This window comes from Ascaphus truei, chromosome 10 (assembly GCF_040206685.1).
Source record: "Ascaphus truei isolate aAscTru1 chromosome 10, aAscTru1.hap1, whole genome shotgun sequence".
Lineage (NCBI taxonomy): Eukaryota > Metazoa > Chordata > Amphibia > Anura > Ascaphidae > Ascaphus > Ascaphus truei.
Genome location: NC_134492.1, coordinates 21,018,546 through 21,034,329, shown reverse-complemented (window position 1 = coordinate 21,034,329; position 15,784 = coordinate 21,018,546). Strand labels below are relative to the sequence as shown.

The window sequence follows — 15,784 nt, the reverse complement described above, 5'->3', positions numbered from 1 at the left end:
AGATATACGATAAAGTATCTGTTGTCTAAATTTAGCATAGGTTGAACTTGATAGATGTACAGTATGTCTTTTTTCAACCTCATCTACTATGTAAGCCACTACAAGCCAGAGAGGTCCGCCTATAACCTAAACTGCAGGGGTCCTCTCCCACTGTAGTTTATGGCATTTATCAAGAAACACTGAAGATATTAGTCAAAGTATTTCCATGTTGCATTGGAATACATAAATACAGTGCACAATTATTCTGAAGAGACTAACCGTACAATGTATCAAATTTCAAGACAAAGTTGTTTCGCATATTAAGTCCAGAGCTTTGACAACCTCACAGGCCTCTCTGCATGTGTGCTGTTGCAAAACAGAAGCAAGGAAGTGTGATATACTGTATATATGCAGGGGGTGGAGTTTAACTCTGTAGGCAATCTTCAAGCGGAGTGGCGAAAGGAACAGCACACGTTTGTTAGAGCCGAGCATGCCAGGCATCATATGCAGGCGAGTGGGAGGGGTGTGAGCTGGTGTTAGGCGGAGATCATTAGATGCTATAATGAGTCATGAAACCAACATCAAATTGTTCAAACAATTGTTTGGGGGAGTTTTTTTTAGTCCCATAACTATGTTTTAACTCTTAAATCATCTTTTCCAGTGCATTTTTTTCCTTTAACGATTTCCCTTAATGACAACCACAGAAAGTTTAAAGCCTTTCCTTTGGAAAAGCGCTGCCCAGCAGGTGCTCATGTTGGGGTGTGATTAGGTGCATCTCTGGCGAGTTATACTATATGAAAGGCCTGGTAAGGTTTCCACCAGAGCGTTCAAACTTTGGAGTAAGTCAATACATGCTCAAAATATAAAGGAAGCGAGAGTTGGGAGCATTGTGAAAGTGCATGCAACGCAAGGAGAGTTCCATTGTGGTGTTAGATTGAAATCTTGTTCTAGAAATTATTAATTTAGTCAAGGAAACTGAACAAAAACAAGAGCAGTCAGCCCACCACTTCTGCATATTTTACAGCTTTAAAAATAGACTATGTAGAATGGATGGTCATGTTTCTGACCCACTTATCTTTTTCTTTTAACCCCTTCCTCGAAGGTGAATATGCTGCAGCATCAAGTAAGAGTGAACAGAACTTGTCTTCTGCGACTGAATACGTTCAATGTACCCTTTAAAAACACATTTGGTGGGAATGTCCTAAAATTAAACTCCTATGGGATAAAATCCTTAGATTGGCAGAAGTGTCTGACCTTTATATTCCCCAGAGACCCCCCCCCCCTTTTTTGTTATTTTGGGGGTACCAATTTCCACCTCAAACAATCTGGATTCCAAATGAATCACCCTTATCTTTAATGCAGCAAGATGCTCCAATAGCCCGCTTCTGTAAATGTAAAACTCTGCCTCATTTCCAATGTGTCTGCAATAAGATATGGGATATAGCGTATCTCCATGATTCCACCAACCGATGTGGCCTCCTGGGAGCCCTGGTATACACATTTCAATACGCAAATAAGGTTTTAGGTCACGTGTAGATCAGTTCATGTCCCAACACAGAAACCGTAATGTCAAAAAACTCCAAACGCTAAAAATGTATACATTTTAATAATAGCACTGTATATTATGTATTTATCTTACAAGCCGTCTCTTCCCTTCCCCCCCCCCCCATGCTTCCATTATTCAACGCTTATTCTTTGTTCTGTGAAACATGATCTATGTTGATTTGATTATGTTTCGAAACAATCTTGAAAATGTATTATGTCATTTTAAAATATTAAAAAACAATAGTTCAGACATTGCTTAGGATTCACCAGTGGGCATTGTACGATTCTTTAATTGTAAAAGTTCTGGCACTTATAACATGCCTATTTTTGGGGCAGTTCATCTTGCTTTACAGAGAAGTTGCCTGAAATTGTATACATATTTGATACTTCTGACTTAACCATGTCCTTCCTAAGGCCGCGCTTATAGTGCCGGCGACGCGACCGATGACATCGCCCTCGCCACTAGCGAAGTTAAACTTTAGTTTTAAGTGATGTCGCTGGCTACAAGGCCAGTGACATCATGAAGGGGGCGGGCAGCGCCCTGATTGGTTTAGAGAGACAGTCACGTGCCGACTGTCTCCAAAAAAAAAAATCAAAATTTACTCGACTTCAAAATTTTTGGTCGTGACATCGCTCCGTCGCCCTTACTTTAAGCGCTTGCGACGGAGTAAATGGATTTGTTTTGGAGCGACGTCGCGTCGCCAGGCACTATAAGTGCAGCCTAATTGTTATGATCACTGCCTCAAGTTTGTATAGGAGCCCAGGGCTCAGCAATAGGCGACATACAGGTTACAGACCTACGACATGGACCGCCTACTAAAACTACTGAAATCTGCACGCGTAGAATCCATAACATTTGCACTTATGAATAAAAATGTATGTTGTTTTTATCAAAGTCCTCCTAATGGCCACTGAACAGTGATTAATAACCATGCACTCCAACTTGTACCTCAACCCCCCCATATTAACATTGAAATACTCCAAATCACCTGTAGGAAGGCAGACTGCAATACAGTCACACAGTGGATGTCTGTCAGGAGTGACTGGGTGTGTTTGAGCAGAGGAAGACAAACAGTTGCCACAAGACTCGGCTGTTTGATGCTGCAGCATATTTAGCTCTAGCAGCTGTGCCCAAAGAACACAATATTAAGAGCACAAATAAATGTCCCGCTTAGTATATACTAAAGTTAGGAATGTATTTTTCTAGTTCACAATCGAATGCTTAAAATAAGCAAGCGCAGTCATTAAGAAATCCTTAGTATGAGTCAATCAATGTTGTAACAAAGTGTTGCTTCAAACCCCTCATTACTGCATGAGCAGACCACACTAACGGACAATATAACAAGTCCAATCTGCAAACGTTAAGCAGCGGATAATTAAAATATATATATATATATAATTAATATATATATATATATATATATATATATATATATATATATATATATATATATATATATATATATATAGAGTAATTAACAATGGATTTTATGTGTTAGCCTTTGCATTTTATTTAATGTTTTTATACACAAAAATACATAAAATGTTCCAAGGTCACAACAGAAGCTATGAAACAAAAATAAAGAAATGTATCTGAATGTATAAAGAAGTGATCAATTGTCTTAAACACTAATTAAATGATGCCAAGCCTTTGGTCAATTTACTTGAATGAATAATTAATTAATTAATTAATAATCCCCTCAGAACAGAAGTATTCTATTTGGAAGTATTTTAGTTATGCCCAAAGCCTCGTATACAACAAGCGACAGAAGCCCAATGCTACATCCAATATGACAAAAATACACAGTAAAATGCTTATATATTCTCTTGAAAAAGGGTCATTTAGTTTAACCCTTTGGCCAAAGCATTGTAAGCCACGACAAGGCAGACCCAGTCCACAGGTCCCAACACTATCACATAAAATACTAATATACCTCTATTAGGAGGGAGAAAGACCAACATTGGCTCTATATCCAGTAAAGAAAAGAAATTGCTGACTTGGGAAGTGGGGAGGGGCGGGCTTAAAACCTGGGAAGGAGGGGCCACACACAAAGCCTGGTATCGCTGATTGTTCACAAGGAGAATCACTGGTCAAAAAAAAAAAAGTCTAAGTTCAGCAATTCTCAGAAACTACCAGCACTTTGCAAGTGTTACCTACCAACTTATTTACAACAGGCATAGCTATGCAGAAAAAATATGTGGTTGCACAATATTAGAGTATGATGAACAGGTGGAAGACATATGACAGTTGCTTTATGTCCCATTGCTTACCTCCGTGAGAGCATGTAACTGTCCTTGGTTAACACAGACACCCATGAACCTAAAAGATAATAAAGTACAGACATTAATGGCTTGTATGTCCAATGATAAATTACCATCCATACAAAAAGAAAAATTGACCCAACGCCCAGCTACATTATGCAGTTTTATTAGACTATTTCAAATCATTTAGAATATCTGGATTAAAAGTGGCAGAATTTACTTTGCGTGAAAACCTTTAACATAGAAAGCTAGAGATGGTTACCTTTAAAAGTTATATTGCATGAAAAAAAATTTTTTTTAAAAAGTAGTCCCTCTAGGGACAAATACAGTGGCATGTAATAGGTTAAACATAGCCAACTGATCTTTAAAATAAATGTAAAACTAAAAACTAAACTGTGGAGGATTTTCACAATGTTTATCTAATGTCTTTGTGATAAAATGGTTTGTTAGATTGAATTGTTCTTTTTTTGGAAAGTAATAATGATGCTGTAGGTCAACAGGTAAACACGAGAAGTCATTGCAGGCATACCCCGCATTAATGTACGCAATGGGACTGGAGAATGTATGTAAAGCAAAAATGTACTTAAAGTGAAGCACTGCCTTTTTCCCACTTATTGATGCATGTACTGTACTGCAATAGTCATATACGTGCATAACTGATGTAAATAAGACATTTGTAACAGTCTCTATAGTCTCTATAGTCTCCCCGCTTGCGCACAGCTTCGGTACAGGTAGGGAGCCAGTTTTGCGGTTCAGGACGTGCTGACAGGCGCATGCGCGAACTGCCGTTTGCCTATTGGGCGATATGTCCTTACTCGCGAGTGTACGTAAAGTGAGTGTACTTAAACCGGGGTATGCCTGTATTCCTAAAACTAGTGTTCCCAGAAAAAAGCAAGACATTCATTTATTAAGATACAAATAAATAAAACAATAACTTTCAGGGAAACCATATTTCTGGGAAAGCAGATTACATTGATAAGTTTAAAATGTTTGTTTGTGGTATTTGTTGAGCAAAAAAAAAAACACCAAACCCAGTTGTAGTAAAGGATCAGATAGGACCGCTATACATTAAAACAGCAATACTACTTCCCAGCGGTTTTCTTATTTTTATACGTAAAGCATGTGACAATGTATCATTCTACATTCTTACCGGACCTGGCAATCGTTTGGTGTTCCTGTTATAAAATCTGTCTAAATCCTCAGTGTGACTAACAATGACCGCCTTTAAAATTTCAATCAATTCTTCAGTCAGTGTAACTCAGCAGGTACTGTACAATGCCTCCTTATATTAAGGTAACAGTATCTATTGTTACTGTTTACAGCTCAAACTGCTGGGAACACTGGCAACAACTTATCACAAACAGGAAAGTGTTGCAAAAATCTTTCACTGCTTGGGAGTGGAGCTAAAACTTGCTATACAAACAAAATGCTTTAAAATTAAAAATGGCATTAAGCGTTAAATAATTTTTTTTTAAAAGTCACTATTTACTACTACAGAACAGATTTTTAAAAAATAATTTAAAAAAAAATATAAGATTTCACATTTTGCTGCTGTAAACAACTGCATAATATCCCTGTACAAACTGTATCTTACTATATTCCAAGTTGTAAACAAATAATGACTTCATGTTTAACTCCGCCTTAACCCCTTTTTGTACCCCCTCCCTCCTGAAACAATAAAAAAAAATTATTCAAAATGAAAATAAATAAACATTTGTGTGCCCTGCTAGGTGAGACTGCCCCGTTACAGAGATCATGGACTAGAACTAGGAAATCCTTGTAACAGAACAAAGCGCAAGAGAAGGGAGAAGCCGGACCCGTACACAAGGGCCTCCAAGATTCTTACAAATGGAAAGATTTCATGCTGTATATTAAATTGAAACCATGCACACAAGTAATATCAGCTCACAGAACACTGTCAGGCAGTACAGCAATAAGGAAAACGTTGACACACTTTAATGTACATGGTCTAATACAATAAGACTTTACGGAGCATAGCGGTCCTAGGTGACGAGGACCATGTAAGATTCTGACACCCAGGGACACAAACAGCAGCTGAAACACAAATAATCAAATGGCCCCCTTCAGTAATCTCCACTGAACCGGCTGAACAGTTACCAGCGTTACGCGGTCGGGCTTTATTGGACGAACATGAAATGCTCTCCATGAAAACATCTCTGATTTAAGGGTATTGCGGATGAAACGGTTAGTGTCATGTAAATGCCAACTTATTTTGAACAGTCATTATTATATGAATGCAATGGTAAAACTTTGCAGTAATTCATTTTTAACCAATTTCATAGGAATTGTATGAACTCTACTATGGATAGGGCTCAGACCTATTCGGGTTATTTGTGGGAAAAAGAAAAAAACTCCTTTATCTTATCGAACCCCGCACAAATTTAGAATTAAAAAAAGGTTAACCTTTCACCTCTCCTGGTTGCATGTTGCAAACATTAGAAGGAACAGCGTATTCCAGCATCTCAATCCCATGAACACTGTGGGATTGTAAAACGCTCTTTTGCTGCCGCGATAGTATAGTGTTGAAGTATCCTCTGTGATTACTTGGTCTTCCGGAATGTCAGAAGGGGTATATGGGTCATTGATAACTACTTTATCCTTTCTGTACGCAAAGGGTTACAGCAGCACACAATACGGAGACTGCCAGGAATCCCTTGTTCATTCTGCGTGGAAATCTTTCACTGGCACTTGGCCCAAACAAAAACGAGAATGGTGCCCCTCTTGGCATCAAGGTTCAGAAGCCGTAATGATGTGTAACAGCTCATAATGCCCTTGGTGTCTACTTTCCAAGTATAAAAGGCTTTAGAAGGTAGGGCTGTAGTCCAAGAGATCCTAAAACCAAAATCCTGCTCTACATTAATGTTTCTTGCATTACAATTAAATCCAGGCGCACAAAAAGACAAACACTTAATTCATTTAGAAGCTTTCAATCTTTGGGGGAGGGCACATTAGGATCTTTACCTAGTATCTTTTGTGATGGGACAGCTTGGGACAGCTTGTGCTGTTAATTCCCTCTTTATTTTTTGTGGCTTTGTGAAAAGAAATGTGCCATTAGACGGAACAATGCAACCGAAACCCAATAAGTAGCTTCTGAGATAAAAATGACATACCAAGTATATACAATATATACACAGTACATTTTTTACTTTAAGGATGATTGAATGGATTTTGCTATTGCCACTTTCATGTATGCATTAACAGCTAAAATAGTATCACAAGGTCAGTATCTGCTTAAAAGGAGGGAGAGCCCCTCTGCGACACCCCCCCTCACCGGGAAGCAGGGCGTCTCCAGGTTAATTTCAGCTCTGGCGACCCCCTGATTCCCGGGATAGCTACCAGGACATGTGCCTCCTTGTACTTCCTTGTATCCAAATCCCCCGCATTTCACGAGCCAATAGGAAGCCGCAGCAGATGACGTCATGGCTTCCTATTGGTCTGTGTGACGTGGGGGGTTTAAACTTCCATTTCCCCTGTAGGGGACGGTATCGGCACTACCTTCAGTGGCAAGTATCTCAGGAACCAGACGGTCCCCGGAAAATAAAAAGCATGTTCAAAATAAATAAGAAAATTTATGGAGATGGGGAAGACAACAATACATATTGTCTTGTAAACAACTGCAGTAGTTATTACAAATAGGCCTCTAGTTAGAAATGAAAAATATGTAAAAAGGCTAAACTACTACCAAACAAAATTTAAGATCTCCTAAAAAAAAAAAAAAAAAAAAAAAAGAAGAAATGTAAATTGAGCTGCACAGATCTTTCAGAAAAAGTGGAAATGTGTCAAACCTTAATGAAAAGATTTATTCCAAAACGTTGAATCAGGAGCAGATCCAATGTCCAATGCATGAGCTCACCCCACAAACATTTACTTTCTAAAAATACCTCATAAAAAGTCCTGAGGATAACTGCAAAGCAAGCAAAAGTAATGCTCCTCAAAAACAGAAGTATCTCCTCTCTCTCCGTATAAATAGAAAAGTTTGCCAGCTGCCAAGAAACCACTATTTTCCAGCCAAGGAGACAGAGAGCCAAAACTTGTTTTAAACAACATCTCCAAAAGATGCTTCCCCCAACTAATTCTCCTCCTTGGGCTCACACGCAGTCCAAAAACAAAAAACAGGGAGACTTGGTTTGTGCATTCTCAATATGTGTTGGTGTAACTTTCTGAACTACAAATACAAGATAGGATTTACCTAAGGCTACGGCCCCGCTGCACGCTCGCCTGCCAGGCTGGCGGCGCGTGCAGCTCTGATCCCCGGTCTGCAGTGAGCTGCAGGGGAAAGATGGGGGGCGTGGCCATGACATCACCCGGCAGGTTCACCTTCATTGGCTGAGCCGCCGGGGGCATGGCCACCGCACTCGTCGCCAGTATTGAGCTCAATTTTCCTGTCTTCGGTAAAAAGTGGCCGCGCAGCGCGTCAGCCATGCCTTGTAGTGGGCCTGGCCCCATAGAGGGGCGGCTCCTGTCCCTGCAGCGACTCTGTAAACACAGAGTTTGAATCAGGGGAGCCAAGTTTGAACAGATTGTAAGTTCTATTGGGCAGTGACTGTCTGTAAAATTCCTGTGTGCTGCGTACCGCGCACTATACTGTAATTGAAGTGCTTTGAGTCCCCATTGGGAGAAAAAGCGCAATATGAAGTAGTTATTAAGATACCTGTGCCTGTTTATTTTAATATGGTCTACTGTATGCAAGCTTCCTTAAAAAGCTAGAACACACTGCATCTGTCCGCATGAGTCAGACTCAAGTCTGGGTCTTATTTTTGCCCCTGGGAGGTCAGCACTAAACCAATGATGCACTACAAACCAGTTAAACAGCGAGTGTTTCTGGATTTTTAATACACCATTATTAAGCCCTTCTCTGACAGCATTGCGTCTCAGACTAAGCTGCATATACTCCGCCCCTTTGGTCATAATGAGGAAAGTTACAGCTCCCCTGGCCCATTTCATGGTAATGGATACAGGCTCAGAAAGTATTCTACTGGTCATCAGAGAGAGGACAACTGCTTTGGGATGTGTAGTTTAGGTTCTTCTCTTAGTAAGCAAGTCTCAAACAGAAGAGCAGTATGTATTGTACATTCATTACTATTTATTTGCTTTGCAGAATCTGTTGCCATAGAATGAAAACATATGTTGCACTATGACAAATGTATAGACCATAAAAAACAAATGTATGCAGTGTTGCACATAGGAGTGCTATTACTAGATTGCAAAAATCAACATGTTGCTAAATGGGTGTCAACTTTAAACATTTCCCCTGTTTCATACAGCAATTTAAATATACAAAGGAATATTCCAGTAGCAACGGAAATCCTGGAGGAAAACAGATTCACCAGTTTTAATCCTATAAATTGGAGGCAGAGCAATAGAGAGAAAGAAAAAAACAAAAAAATAAACATGTACAGGTCATGCTGGAGGAGTCGCATGTTCAAATCAGACCGGACAGATTTCGTGAACTCAAACAATCTCCGTATTCACCCAATATGCTATATTTAATAACATTTTTAGTGTGAAAAAGATAGAAGCAGACCAGATATTAAGTGTATCCAATGCAACTATGTATTATAACTGTACCCAGGACATACTTGGGAAATGAGATGTAACTCAATGTTACACATACTGGAAAAGCGTGTTATCCTTTAAAACGTGGCCAAAACGTGGCCAGGCCGGGCTTCCCAGAAGATGTCTGACAAATACTGCGCGACCCGATTCCACGAGATACTAAATCTTTTTCTAAAGTTTGATGTCAAAATAAAATGCAACATAGCCCCCGAAATAATATCCAAAGTACGACTTATTTGGGAGGAATAAAAGTATTTCTTTTGAAGCAGATTTGCTCGTGACCTCCTCTATACCTTGGATTAAGATCGCTCAAATCACACTTTATCTTCTGAGCAAAAGTACAATTTTGTGCGACCACAAGCACGGATACCAAACCTCCAATAGTCAAGCCTCCCCTTCACCATGTCTACAATAACAGCAACACTGCTTCTGACCTATGCAGAATTTTCGGTCATGTGCCTAAATGATGTATATAATTAGGCACGCAAGGACATGCAAACAATAACATTGACTTCGTGTGTATATATAAGACCCGTCTATAGCGCCATACGCTACGCACGATGTGCAAACACAAACCTGTATTTCCTACATCTTCTGCTTTCTGTATTCAGATGCTTTTATAAACAAACCTAGGAGCAGAGTCATGAATACCTGCGTACTGGCTATTCCTTCTGCTACAGATTGGTTGCTGGCTCTGGATTCTGAATCATGTACAAGGTTGTAATCCAGAAAAATTAAGGGCACTGGTTAAAAAAAGGATTATGTCCCTTTACTGTGCTGAACACAGTAAAAACAGAAAGTTAGGCGCATCAACCCAAGTGTCTTCTCGATCATACTAGAGTCCTGAGATGTGTATCACCAACTACAGCCTCCAAGAAAAAAATAACAGTCCCAAGTATCAGGTCAAAAAAATTAAATAAATTATGGGAAAAATGTCAGCAATCTTAATTTCAGGCAGACTAAAGTTACAGAATGTTCTACCGTTGGTACTCGACTCCATAGAGACTACACAAACCTATCCCCCCCACTGTTTCAGAGGTTGTGGACAGATTGGGTCTCTAGTGCATGTCTGGTAGGAATGCCCAGACATGGCCAATCTCTGGAAACTGGTGTATTCACTCATTAGCAAAATACTGGGAAACCAGAAAGGTAGACCCATGGCCTGCACTATAAAATTGACCAATAAGCAATATATCCAAATGCCAACAAACTGTATACGCATATTGTCAGTCACCACCTTGTGGAAGCAGCCAGCACCCACTCTTAATCATAAAAAAAAAAAAAGAGAGAGAGAATTTGGCAAATATATTCAGAAGACCTCACAGGTTTCCTTATCAACTCCTTTAATAAAGGAAACTTGGGACCCCTGGATCAGCCAAAAAAGCAATAATCCGCACCATGACAAAATAATCCTGTTATTATAACTAGCCTTTACCTGGGACTAGGCGCATTTTACCTCCCCAGCTAAGTGTACTGACGTAATGAATGGGTGGCGGTCTGGCTGCTAATCCTCAAGGCCAAACAATATAGTTTAATACCACTCAGATTTGACGGATCTCTGTATATAGCTATTTATAGATCAGAAACTAATTTCTTTGTAGTCATATTGTACTGTATATATTTATCATCTTGCACTGATGTAACTTTCTCTTTAGACACCATTTTTTCGTTCTGTGCCCCATTTCACTTTGTAACAATAACAGTTTAAAGATAAATAACCAGATGGGTACCTGGAACTGCTGAATGAACCTCACATACATTTCAAGAAAGAAAAACAGGGTGGGAAATGCATTTCAACTCCACTTTGTTCTCGGTTTGTACTGTAACGTTTATATGCGGAACAAGAAAACGATGTAGTGGAGTATGGGTGTAACCAGACAACAATTTGTACATTCCCTACTTTTAATTCTAGTTATACCTATAAAACTGTACCTTCACCACAAAAAAAATCCCTGTAATTGAGAACCCAATAATGTAGGGGTTCTCAACTTTAGGGCTCAAGAACCCCCAACAGGTCAGGTGTACAGGATATCCCAGCTTCAGCACAGATGGCCATGTCAAAAACAGGGACCTATGCTGAAGCAGGGATATCCAGGGATGGGGGGGGGGGGAGATATCTTGAGGACTGGACTACAATAATGGAATGGGTTAAGAAACAGGTACCAGCAATTGCTTTTCCTGAGAACCTGTGTTGTCAAAAGGCCAACATCTTGCAGTGAATTAAGAGAAGAAAAAACAACCTGAACAGCTGTTGAACAGAACAGGCAACCAGGTATTTCCTGTTCGCCTCACACTTCACAGTATCCAAAGAACAACATCTGGACAGACCAAAAGTACACTCACAAATGAGGAGCAGTGACTGCATGAGAATCGGAAAAAGATTACACAACCTTTGAGTGCAGATGTCACTTTTCAACAAATTGAAATTACTCTCAAATTATTCAAATGTATAATTATAGGCACAGTGTTGAATAATTTACCAATCAGTCAACTGCACTCGATTACAACCGTCCTATTTTTTTTTTTTTTTTAATATATATGTCATAATCCTAATGAGGTTTACCTCTTTTTGGATCCTTAGTGCAGTGTGATGCTGAATACTTTGTCATGCATCATAAAACATTAAATTACGTTAATGTACAAAGCACAACGGTCTCCATTAAATGAAAGAAAAGTGTAATCAGGAGAGGTCGTGTGTTTTCTAATATTAGGAGGAAATACACTGAGTAGAGGGGTGTACTCTACCTCCCTCATACAAGTGCCCCCCAAACACCGTTTCTTATGCAGCTTCAATATATGTCCAACAAGAATAAGCATGTCCGTGTCTCCAGGTGGGAAATAAATAGGACTGCTATTAATCAAGTAGGCGGGGATGGGGGTGGTTGCTGCCTTAGGAAAAGCACATGACTGTATAACTTACGTTTATTCCCTGGGCTCTGCTGTCACTACATAATCTTTCAAAGTTAACTCAAGTTATGAGTGCACAAACCCCATAACAGATCCTAAAGATTGATAGCACTGAATGAAGGTGGATATAAAACCGAGACATTGTGCAACAAGCTGATCATAGACATCCCACCCTGAAACATTTCTACGTTGTTTTCTTCCACACCAACTGTGCATAGGAACTTTTATTTCTATTAGTATATTGCTTAATGTGTCAGGCTTGTTGCTAATGTGACACCAAAAATATAACATACCTTAAAATGTTGGGGTGGGACAGCCGATTCATGAGCTGCACCTCCTTTAGCATATTTGCTCTGTTACTGCTCAGCTTGTTCATCTTCAGAGCCATCACTTGATCAGATGTTCTGTGGCGCACCTTTATTTTAAGAAATACAATAATGATTGGACATTAGATTGGGAGGTGTGTGTGCATGCGCATAGAGAAAACACGTTATAAAAATAAATATTTAAACCTGGGGCATATGGTGTTTCCAAGAAGGCCGTATCACAGCATCTGGCAAGAATAGGACTTACAAGTTTGGAAGAGCTTTTGGGGAGGTCGGGTATTGGTCTGCCAAGTAGAGCTGCCCATGGATCTGGCCTTAAAGAAACACCCAGTAATGAATGAATGAAAACAATCATCTCCAGAATGGCACCATCACTGGGCAAGACCACTATGTGAGACAAAGACCCATTCTGACCGCAGTTCCTAAAACAAGCCGAGGGATAAGAGGTATTTATAGCATAGATCCTTACTAGAGTCGCATAGCACCTAAACAGTAATTTATAGGCGTTTTCCTTGATGACAGTACAAGTCAAACTCCTGACTGCCGCCTCACATGTCAGCTTAATAGTCAAGCATTTCACCCAATTCCTCCTCCCATTTCAGCATGTATGCACATTTTTTTATTTGAGGACATAAAATATGGTATATATTGGAGATCAGAGTTTTATCTAAAGATCTGGATCTGATGAGTGATCCAAAACATGTAACACTTCTTACTGATTAGAACAACATTCTTGGAGAATGTCAGTATTTTTTGGATGTTGTTGCAAGCACTTTATAGCTTACGCAAGCTATAATGAGGAGCTAAACGGATTATGCAAGAATAAGAAGCTTCAATCCAAGTGTTCACGCTCTGATGCAACAACGTGCCGTTTCATGCCTTTTTATGGATTTAAGAAGTTTAAAGAAAAAAAAAGTCTGAATGTATTTCATTTGGGAGGGGCCATGCTCCTTCAGTGTGCGCTTGTGCACGCAACAGAGAAAACCTTTATTTACCGCAAAATCATGTGTGAAAAATTATAAAAGGAGATGGGCACAGCAAGCTCTTAAGTCTCCTTCATTGTTAATGTGGAGTGGCTACTTACAGACCACTTTAAGAAAATAAGTGCACGTCCACATTAAGACCAAACTGAATTAATGATACTTATTTTTATTGCATCAGTTAACTAAACATAAGTTGACATCTGCAACAGAGACTTTGCCAGTGGGACTGGAGCGACTGACCATACAGCTTACCACAATGAGATGGTAATGGGATTTATTTACGTTCCTCGCCTGTCAGTGAAGGTATAGGATAAGTAAAGATAAAAGGCCAGACAAACAAGCAGCAAAACCACTTACATTTTAAGCATCAGTCACCTGGTTTTAAGGTATTGGACCTCATAAGCTTCAATTGGGCCCAAGGAAGTAAAAAGTGAAGAGAACAGAATTCTCAAAAGTAAAGATTACGTTTTTTCAATGTCATGGCAAAGCCAAGTGTCTAAACCAGGGCTGGCCAACTGCAGTCCTCAAGGGCCACCTATAGGTCAGGTATTAGGTATATCCCTGCTTCAGCACAGGTGGCTCAGTCTTCAACTGAGCCACCTGTGCTGAAGCAGGGATATACCCAATACCTGACCTGTTGGTGGCCCTTGAGGACTGCAGTTGGCCATCCCTGGTCTAGATCAAAAAATATTTTACATTTTTTTTAAAAAAAGTTTAGAAAAAAATAAATAAATTAATGTGTACCAGCAGAGATGTAAAATACTATTTTAATGTGAAAGTTAACAGAAGAAAAAAGTAATGCAAAGATTGTGTATTAAAGGATGTACGCATTGATCAGACAGTAAAGAACGCCTAATGTGGTTCGTTTTTATGACTACAGGGGTAGTCCAAACTAGAAGGGAAGTGAACTGTGGCAGTGACAAGGTTACAGGTTCAACATAGCAGCATTTTAAAATAATATTTAAAAACTTTTAAAAAGTCCATGGTGAACAAATGGTTTGGAGGTTACATTGTTTAGTCAAACGTGTTGGCCTAGCTTTGTTCCTTTGTTTAGAAAGTAATTATGGTGCCATCGATCTTGAGTTTTCAGGGTATGGTAGCACTCACGTGATCATAGTCCTGCCACGGTGCAAACAGGATCAAGTAGCCAGGACGAGAACTTGTATGTAAAAGGGCAAATCCAGGCACTCCCTTGGTTTTTGGTGGTGAAAAAGGTTTATTCAAGCAGAAATCGAAATTTCGATCCTCTCAGGGACCTTTGTCAAGATAAATCACAAAGTACATACAGTGCACTTTATATACCCTCCCCCAAGGTAAAAAGGAGGCGCCAAGCTGCATTCACTGCTCTGCTAGGTAGAGGGGGGAAAAAAAGCTTCCCTAGCAACACAGCCACTAAATAACCAAGTGACGGAAGGCTATACCAATATAGCCCATCTAAAAGTGAAAAACAAATATGGTGCAAACTACAAAAAAATATGTAACACAAATGTCACTGTACATAGAGCAACATATTCATACAAGTGGCTTAATCACGTTAAACTCACTCAGAGCACAACAAGATACCAAGCGGATCAGTGCGGAGTACAAAAACTGAGACATAGTACAGCAAAAGGTATCCACCTGAAGAAATTGTAACAGTCTCAGTGAGTCTGCATGAATGGAACAGCTACTTACAGTGACAAACAAATGATATGCAGAGAAATGAATGAAAGCCTATATTGCAATCAAGAATAGCAGATAGCGATGTAACTCGTATAATGAATCAATGTACTTTAATATTAAAGGACTAATACATACTACTTTCATGCTGCTTATTATAATACAAAGTTCCTGATAAAAGTGCATCAGCACAGACATGACAGTAAAGCTCCCAAACAGTGTCAATATGTGAGTCCATAATATAAAAGCACAGTAGGGGGTGGGGGGAATCACTCCCAGGACTTCATAAAAGGTGCATTGTATATTACACATGCATATGGTTGTGTCCTGCTCACCATTAATGTTAGGTACAGCAGGTAATGTTCTAGGAAGCCCAATAAGAAAATTAATTCAGCAACATTAAATAATGGAGATTCTCAGGCAGAGAAAACAACCGCTATTACTCCACCAAAAATCCATAGGTATATCATGGTACAGTATATGGAAGATAATATAACCAGTTGTTATAATGGACACATTAAGCTTTTGATTGCCTTTAGTCACGTA

General features: G+C 39.4%; 1 protein-coding gene across 1 annotated transcript in view; it reads right to left on the bottom strand.

The window, feature by feature from the left end:
* TESK2 (testis associated actin remodelling kinase 2) overlaps positions 1-15,784 on the bottom strand; it is a 70,579-nt gene that overhangs the window by 45,278 nt on the left and 9,517 nt on the right. The window contains 2 exon segments of the mRNA XM_075616145.1: positions 3,796-3,844; positions 12,564-12,685. Coding sequence (XP_075472260.1) covers positions 3,796-3,844; positions 12,564-12,685 — 171 coding nt within the window.